The following is a 9,229-nucleotide window of genomic DNA, read 5'->3' as shown; positions in this document are numbered from 1 at the left end:
GAGAAGTCTTGCTATAAGTAGTCATGTGAATTTGTTATTCGTTTGATATTTTGATGAGATGTATGTTGTCTCTCCTCTAGTGGTGTTATGTGAACGTCGACTACATGACATTTCACCATTGTTTGGGCCTAGAGGAAGGCATTGGGAAGTAATAAGTAGATGATGGGTTGCTAGAGTGAAAGAAGGTTAAACCCTAGTTTATGTGTTGCTTCGTAAGGGGCTGATTTGGATCCATGTGTTTCATGCTATGGTTAGGTTTAACTTAATACTTCTTTTGTAGTTGCGGATGCTTGCAATAGGGGTTAATCATAAGTGGGATGCTTGTCCAAGAAAGGGAAATACCCAAGCACCGGTCCACCCACATATCAAATTATCAAAGTGACAAACGTGAATCATATGAGCGTGATGAAAACTAGCTTGACGATAATTCCCATGTGTCCTCGGGAGCGCTTTCCTCCATATAAGAATTTGTCCAGGCTTGTCCTTTGCTACAAAAAGGATTGGGCCATCTTACTGCACCTTATTTACTTTCATTGCTTGTTACCCGTTACGAATTACCTTATCACAAAACTATCTGTTACCGATAATTTCAGTGCTTGCACAGAATACCTTACTGAAAACCGCTTGTCATTTCCTTCTACTCCTTGTTGGGTTTGACACTCTTACTTATCGAAAGGACTACGATAGATCCCCTATACTTGTGGGTCATCAGGGCTCCTCTAGGTTGTGGCTTAGGGGGAGTGTGTTGGCAATAAGCTACGGGGAGCGAGTCCAGGGCGCGAGCTGGATGCGTTGGGTGCGGTCGGAACCGCACTGGGACCGTGGTGAGCGTGTGTGGGTGCGTGCGCGTGTGTGTGTGGTGCATGAGTGCAAGTGAGAGCGTGCATGGATGCGCCGTAGTTGTAGGATGTCGTTGGCGAGCTGGGCGGTGTGATCGGATCAGACCAGTGCAGGCTCGGCGCGACCCATGCGCGTGCGTGCGCGTCATGGGCAAGGCCAGAGAGGGCCAGGTCGTGGCTCTACTGGGTGGGGGCGTGCGGGTCGTGTCCAGCATCGGCCCAGGGTATAAGAGCACCTGCGGGGCTTGTTGTAATTGTGTTGGCTCGAGTTTGTTGCTTGAGGGAATCAGCCGTTGTTGCGGCGGCGTTGTTCGTGCGCGGGGAAAAACCCTGTCCTGTCCACCGTGTGCTCTCTGCTCTATTCTTCCTCTTCTCCTTCCCATCGTTCGAGCGCAGTAGAGAGAGAGAGAGAGAGAGAGAGAGAGAGGTGATCAGCAAGCGAGAGCTAGGGCTAGGGTTTCGGTTCCAACAGTAATGTTTTGGTCCAAGATTTCCCTTTGATACTTCAGTTCCAAGCGATTGGCTTCTATTCTTTCTACTACAAGTATACCTGGCCATACCTCGGGCCGGGTCGGGCTTCGGGCCGGGCCTAGCCAAGCCCGACGCAAAAAACCCAGGTCCGGCCCGGTCCGGCCCGGCCATCGGGCCTGTTTCCTGGGCCCAAGCCCGGCCCGAACACGTAAAAGCCCGTCAGGCTCTGGGCTGGCCCGGCCCGACCTTCAGGAAAATGCAAAAACGACGGGCCCGGGCCCGGCCCGGCCCGGCCTTCGGGCTCAAAATCTTGGCCCGAGCCCGTCCCGGGGGCAGCGTCGGGCCGGGCCGGGCTTCCCACGGCCAGGTATAACTACAAGAATGGTGTTGCAGATGAAGAGGCCTTGTCATGCCATTAGCCATGTAATTTGGTTCCTTACATGGTAGTATGGTACTCCCTTTTGTAAACTAATGTAAGATCTTGTAGATCACTAAGGCCTTTCACCTGGTAGGCCAAAAGAGGTGCCAAATTCACTTTTACATTATTTGACACCAATGCCCTCCATAGCTTATGCGGTGCCATAAAAAGTTTTCTGAGAAGCAGAGCAAGTTCCTGCTTCGATGCCTCCATTTGAGCATTGCAATAAAATATACTACTATCTATACTTGCTGCCAGCTCCGGAACTCGTGTGAAGGATTGACCAAAGGTTGACTTGTTTTGATTTTTCTATGTACGTGTGGGTCCCATCTTTCTATGGGCTGCACCCGCACGGTGTGAGTCCAGTGCCAAATAAATTTACCAGGGCATCGATGGCCAGTCTACTACTCCCTCCATCCCAAATAAATGACTCACCTTTGTACTAACTTTATAAAATAAGTGACTCAAATTTGTACTAAATTTAGTACAAAGTTAGTACAAAGTTGAGTCATTTATTTTTGAGATGGAGGGAGTATATTTTAACATGTCGGGCACCGGCTACGTAGTGGAAGGCCTAAAGAGTACATTGTTTTGTGTATGGACTCGGCTTGGTGGTCACTATGACACCGGTCATCATTTGCTTTCTCTCGCTTTGTATAGTGTGCTTTTGTTCTTCCTGCTAGGAAAAATGTTTGTCCAGTCGATCTTGAACAAGTACTAGTGCCGGGATGACAACGGAAAGTGCTGCCACATTCCCTTTTCTAACAGGTGGAAGCGATAGCTCCGTTGGAAACAACCTGGAAGATGGAGGTTCTGAAGAAATGGTGGTGGCAACGATGACTTATTCAGTTTAGTACTTCAACAGTCAACACAACTCTTCCAAAATTTATCGCCGATCCGTCTATCTGCCTGGCATGCGCGCAGGAGAAAAGATCATAGAATCGAACTGTTGATTCTTTGATGTTGATACTTGCCACAGATGCCAATATTTCATCTCCTTCATAGTATTCCTCTGAAAATATTCCATGCATTAATTCTCTAGACCTGCCTGTTATAATAATAAATGATTTTTCTCTCGAGTAGTACGACAGGTAGCCTTTGTTCGAATCAAACTGTGACCCGATCTAACGTCAAATCAAAAGAGAAAAAACAAAATGTGACCCGATCTACCACCAAGCCAACTTGCTTCCTACTCCCACATGACCACATCTTCTTGTCTCCAACTCAACCCACACCACCACCAGTAGTCCAGGTTAACCATAGCTATCACCATGATCTCCCACAAACTCTGCTGCTGCGTCTCCATTCTCGTCGCCCCCTTCCTTGCACAGCTCGCCTCCGGCGACGTGCTGTGGCAAGAATGCGACAACAGCCGGAACTACACGGCGAACAGCGGCTTCCAATCAAACCTAAAGCAGCTCTCCACCACCCTCCCCACTGAATCCTCCTCATCTCCCACCCTCTTCGCTACCGCCGCCGTAGGTGCCATCCCGGACACCGCGTACGCGCTCTCGCTCTGCCGTGGCGACACCACCAACGCCTCCGCCTGCGGCGACTGCGTCGCCAACGCCTTCCGGGACGCGCAGCAGGTGTGCTCGTACAACATGGACGTGACCATCTACTACGACCCCTGCTACCTCCGCTTCTCCAACCAGAACTTCCTGACTTCCATCGACAACACCAAACGGCACATCATGCCCAATGGCGAGAACGTGACGTCGCCGGCCGCAACGTTCGACGCCGCCGTGGGTGTTCTCCTTGCTGCTGTCGCGGACTACGCAGCGTTGAACTCATCCAGGCGGTTTGGCACAGGGGTAGAGGACCTCGACGTGAGCACCCCGAGAATCTATGCGATGGCGCAGTGCACGCCGGACATGGCACCGGCCGATTGCCGGAGCTGCCTGGAGGGAATAGTAAGTGTGATGCCGAAGCACTTCAGCAGGCGGCAGGGAGGAAGGATCCTGGGTTTACGGTGCAACTACAGGTTTGAGCTATATCCTCCATTCTCGGACAGTCCGCTTCTACACCTCCCAGCACCGGCCTCGGGCGTGACACCCTCGGTAGATGGAGATGGAGGTGAGTTGCAGATTTTTACAAAACTATGTAATTTTCCTAGCTAGTACTCCCTCCGTCCCAAAATTCTTGTCTTGATTTTGTCTAGATACAAATGTACCTAATACTAAAACCGGAGCTGAGACTGCACTTTCCTAGCAATAACTTGTTTTCTACGGTAAAGAGCATTTGCAATTAATATATAGACATGATAAAATCGACCCACCATAAATGATCGAAAACACCAAAAATCTAACGTCAGACTTTTACCGAAAAAGGGTTTTCCCCGCTTTGTATTACAAAGCAACCAACACCGATACAGAGGAGTGCTCGGGCGAGAAGCACAACAAGCCCAAATGAAAAAGAAAGAACAAAGAAGAAGAAAGAAATGCCAACAGGCAGCTCGACAAAGCGCGGATGACCCGCCACCGCTGCGCCCTTCGAAATTGATCCACCACAGACCCAGGCTCCGACCCGCCGCGTACCAAGCAGCACCTCCAGCAAGGGATGCGATGTCGACGACGCTGCTGCCCGGACATGTCCTAGGGTTTCCCCCGGCACGCGAAAGGAAGTGGGGGATGGATACATCCGACACCCTCCAAGAAGGGATGGTGGCAACCGTAGGTGTCACCGCATCGGAGCCGGAAGAGAGCCGGCAAGGGATTTCTCCCGCACTCCAAGCCCCACCGCCCAACCAGGCCGAAGCCAACCAGCCACCTCGCCGCCCACCAGCATGCGCCACCGCGGTCTTGACGCCACCCACGCCGCCTCACCGAGATCACCACCACGAGGCCAAGAGGAAGGAGAGAGACGCACGAGGCGACAGGAGCGGCAGCACCGGAACCACGCGGGAGGGAACTACCTCCACCGCAGTCGTGCGGGAGGCCCAAGTCTCCGGCACCGTCGCGGTCGCCGTCCGGACGCAGCAGCAGGGCATACCAGGCCACCCCTGGCCCGACCAGGCCCGATTTGGGCCCGTAAAGCCCCGCCGGCCACGCTGCAGCAGGGCGGCACCAGCGCCGCCAGCATCCACCCGCTCATCGCCGCTCCCCTGCCTCCCGGAAGCCACACCGACGACCCTCCCCGCCGCCGGCCCGCCCAGACCCAGATGGGGCCCGAAGGGCACAGATCTGGGCCGAGCGGGCGCCGCCAGATCGCATCGCCGCGCCACCCCGCCGCCAACGGCAGCGCCGCCGCCCAGAAGATCCCCCGCCACCACGCCGGAGAGCACCGCCGCCGCGCCGGACCGCCGCCGCCTGGGAGCACCCCGCGGCACCGCCCCGCCCCGCGTCGGAGCGACCCGCGAGGGGAAAGGCCAGAGGCCGCCGCCGCCAGCGCCGCCCGGGCCAGGCCCGGCCGGACGCCAGCGACGGCGGCAAGGAGAGAGGGAAAGGGGGGCTCGGGGAGGAGGCGCTGGAGGCGCGACCGGTCGCCCGCGGGGGCGACGCGGTCGCGAGAGGAGACCACGTCAGACTTTTAGGCATGGCAAATCTAATGTTTCTCATAGAAATTTATATTGGCTCGATGATGACAAATTTCGTTTGCCAGCACGGCAATTTTCAGAGAAAAAAAATGAACCGAGATGGATTTGCCATGCTCGCCAGCTAAGCTTACCATCCTCGGATAATATAATTACCGTTTGATTTATCATGGGGAAAAATCTGACTTCAGATTTGTAGTGGATTCCTAAATGATTTCTAACCGGTATGTATACTTTGGTTGCCGATGCCAAACATCATCATTTGTGATTGTTGAACCTTTACTTCTTCTTCATCAATGAAAATCAGCAACCTCTGATCTTTCGTCAAAAACAAAATAGCACTGAGTGAAAGCCCGCCTCTGCATAACACCATAGGCAGCCAATAGATCAGAAACAACCAATAAGTTTTTATTATTTTTTAATAAAATCCTGAAGAAAGAAGTTCAGGGCCTCTTTGGATTCAAGTAGGATGGTAGCTAGTATTTTATCCGAGTGACCATTCATGGAGTTTTTATGTGTTTTGCACTTGTGTTCTCGTTTAATTCTTGTGAATTTTTTGGTTCCTGCTTTTCTCATTGCTATGATCCATATATACATTTCATGTTATCAAGTGCTTTAACTGTAGTGTCATTTTACAGGAGGGAGAAGAAATAAACCAAGTACCATCCTACTGGCCCTAGCAGTTGCACTGGCCGTTGTTTCTGCAGCATTGACTTTCACTATAGTTTGCTTTTGTGTAAGGAGAAGGAGAAGACAACAAGAATTACCGTCACAACCATGTAAGCTATTCCCCATATATGCAGACCTTAAAGAAGAACAATTGCTTAATTTTCTGTAAAAGATTGGCCAGGAAGACCATGTAAGCTTAGTTTTTTTATTTACTTTCATCTAAAGCTGAATTGTACAACTTCTTATTCATTTTATGCCCTTCTCTGGACTTGATAAAAAAAGAAAAATTGCAGTGGTGCTTTGCCCTACTGCACAGCCAAAACATGGAAAATAGGTATATTTAACTCTTGCAAAAAAACTGTCAAATTATATGAAAAAGAGGTCAGAGATGATTCAAATGTCAAACTGCCAGCTGTAGAAATATAGGATAATTAGCTAAACAATTACAATTGCATACAATCAAATGTCTTCTGAAATGGAGTTTGTTCAACGGATTTCATACTTTTTATTTCGACAGATTCTGGAAACTGGGAAAGCGTTCCAAACATCAATTTACCCATGCTAGATTTGTCAGCACTGGAAGTTGCAACAGAGAACTTTTCAGAAGGAAATAAGCTTGGTGAAGGAGGGTTTGGTGCCGTTTACAAGGTACTCCCTCCGTCCCATAATATATGAACGTTTTTGACACTAGAGTGTAGTGTCAAAAACGTTCTTATATTATGGGTGTCAAAAACGACGGAGTGAGTACCAATTATAGTATGCCCACACACAAAAAAACTATCCACTTCAAAAATCATACCAGTCCAATTTCTTCAAATTTTACCACCATCTCTACTCCTCTAATCACTAATCAGTACTCCGTCCAATCCATAATAATTCCCGTTTATTTAGTACAAATTTGTAGTAAATCAACGGCAGATATTATAGATTGGAGGGAGTAATGTTTTTCGTCAAGTACTTATACCTGCTAAATCTACAGGGATCCCTTGCTGATGGCCAAGAGATAGCAGTGAAGAGACTCTCACAAGGTTCAGCACAAGGAATAGCAGAGCTAAAAACTGAGCTGGTATTGGTTGCTAAGCTTCAGCACAAAAACCTTGTGAGGCTTATCGGCGTTTGTTTGGAAGAACACGAGAAGCTCGTTATCTACGAATACATGCCCAATAGAAGCCTTGACACGATCCTCTTTGGTAAATACTCAGAATATTGCATCACTATCTTTAAATCTGAGCTGTAGTTTGTAAGATGATCCCTGTAGCCACCACTTGTACTCTATTTATTCTTCACTCCACTTAATATATTGGCTACCTTTCGTCAGAAGAAAAAAAAGAAGTAACATGGGAGAGCATATATGGCACTAAAACTAACCTCTCTGTCGCTGTTTCTTGTTCACGTAATAGATCCTGAGAGGAGCAAGCATCTTGATTGGGGGAAGAGGTTCAAGATAATAAATGGGATTGCCAGAGGTTTGCAATACGTTCATGAAGATTCTCAGTTGAAAATAATCCACAGAGACCTCAAAGCAAGCAATGTTCTGTTAGACTCAGATTTGAATCCAAAGATTTCAGACTTCGGTTTGGCGAGGTTGTTTGAAGGGGATCAATCAAAGGATGTCACAAACAGAGTTGTTGGGACGTTGTAAGTGAAGTCAACTATGCTCTGATATAAAAAAAACACCATGGACTGCAGGAATAAGTAATACTACTAGTACCATATTATATTTTCAGACCACTAATTAGTAATCATATCTCTTGTTGCAGCGGATACATGGCACCTGAATATGTTGTTCGCGGGCACTATTCGACAAAATCAGACGTGTTCAGCTTCGGAATTCTGGTTTTAGAGATCATAACAGGAAGAAGAAACTGTGGATCTTACAACTCCGAGCAATCCGTTGACCTCTTAAGTCTTGTAAGCAGGAAGGAAACCCGAGCTGAATAGTACTGTACGTACTACTTATCTACTGTAAATCCCTTGCGACAGTAACACTCACTTGAACCCCTTTCTGGTGCAGATATGGGAACACTGGACCAGCGGAACGATCTTGGAGATAGCTGACCCGTCCCTTGCAAGCAGAAGCAGTGTTCCCGAAGAGGAGATACTCACGTACGTGCACATCGGACTGATGTGCGTTCAGGAGAGCCCTGCGGACAGGCCTACGATGTCACGGGCGAATGCGATCCTTAACAGCGACACCGTCTCGCTTCAGGCCCCGTCCAAGCCGGCTTTCTGCATCCGGGCATGTACCGCCGGGCCGGAACCACGACACGGCGCCTCGCAAGGCCGTGGCAGGCCGGCGGTGGTTTCACCAAACGAGGTTTCGCTCACGGAGCTTGTACCGAGATAAGACATGTTGCTCTCAAATCTTGTCGAACGAACTCCGCATTCTTCTACATATAGAATGGCTTTTTCACCTGTTTTGGCTTGTTCACGATATTATATGTTCGCTGGGTAACAACCTGTGAACGGCTGCGACGAGTGGGGTGTTTATGGTTAATCCTGATGCACTGAGCTGGATTTTATGCCCCGGGCAGATTTTATGTTCCAGGGATTTTACGTTTAATGTTTCACATTTCAGCTGGTTTTATGTTCTGGCGTTTACGTTTTACGTGGAATGTAAAAATAATGCCAGAAGCACGCTGCATTTGCCGAAATAGGTCTATGCACTTTTTTTAGAATACACACAAATATGTGTATCATATATTCATAGGAGTCAAGATGGCCGATACAATGCCTTTCGGCACAATGCTACACCAAAAGGTTAGCAACCACACCCACCACCACAATATCAACACACTACTCGCCTTGCCCAAACTCAAGCCATGAATGGTGAAGATATAGAACACAAAGCACACAGGCCACGTCACAACAGTATACGACACCTCGGAGCATGACAAAACTCGAAACGAAACTAGATCAACGCACCCTCCACTCTTAGCACCTAGGAGATCGGCAAGTGGACATCAGTGTGAAAAATATGAGATGGCTGAATATTTGTGTTGTTGTATTGATCTGACCCTCATAGGGGTATATATAGTAGTACAATATGAGGGAGAGAGACTTGGAGTAGAGGGCAAGTCGTACACAATTTAACCATATTCTATCTCTAACTCCTAATCTCTAACTTAAACATAATTATACTTTTAACATTCCCCCTCAGTCGTAGCGGGAGTGAAGCGGACGATTACGACTGAATTTGAAGTCTTGCGCTTCCTCGTCTTCTCCGTTGCGTCATCATCAACTACGTCTCTGATGGGTTGGCACCTAGGGCGGTGACTGCGTCCCCTTCTGGTGCCTCCC

At 48.8% G+C, this 9,229-nt stretch overlaps 1 protein-coding gene across 1 annotated transcript; it reads left to right on the top strand.

Moving 5' to 3' along the window:
- Positions 1–2,999: 2,999 nt before the first annotated feature.
- Positions 3,000–8,295, top strand: LOC119360832 (cysteine-rich receptor-like protein kinase 6). Its single transcript, XM_037626313.1, has 7 exons — positions 3,000–3,804; positions 5,899–6,034; positions 6,439–6,577; positions 6,909–7,119; positions 7,330–7,567; positions 7,690–7,840; positions 7,944–8,295. Exons 1-7 carry the CDS (start codon positions 3,000–3,002, stop codon positions 8,274–8,276), a joined length of 2,013 nt encoding a protein of 670 aa, XP_037482210.1. The 3' UTR covers positions 8,277–8,295.
- The last annotated feature ends 934 nt before the right edge of the window (positions 8,296–9,229 follow it).

Source organism: Triticum dicoccoides, chromosome 2B, assembly GCF_002162155.2.
Source record: "Triticum dicoccoides isolate Atlit2015 ecotype Zavitan chromosome 2B, WEW_v2.0, whole genome shotgun sequence".
Taxonomy (NCBI): domain Eukaryota; kingdom Viridiplantae; phylum Streptophyta; class Magnoliopsida; order Poales; family Poaceae; genus Triticum; species Triticum dicoccoides.
Note: the sequence above shows the minus strand (reverse complement) of the source record. Positions and strands in the feature narration are given on the sequence as shown.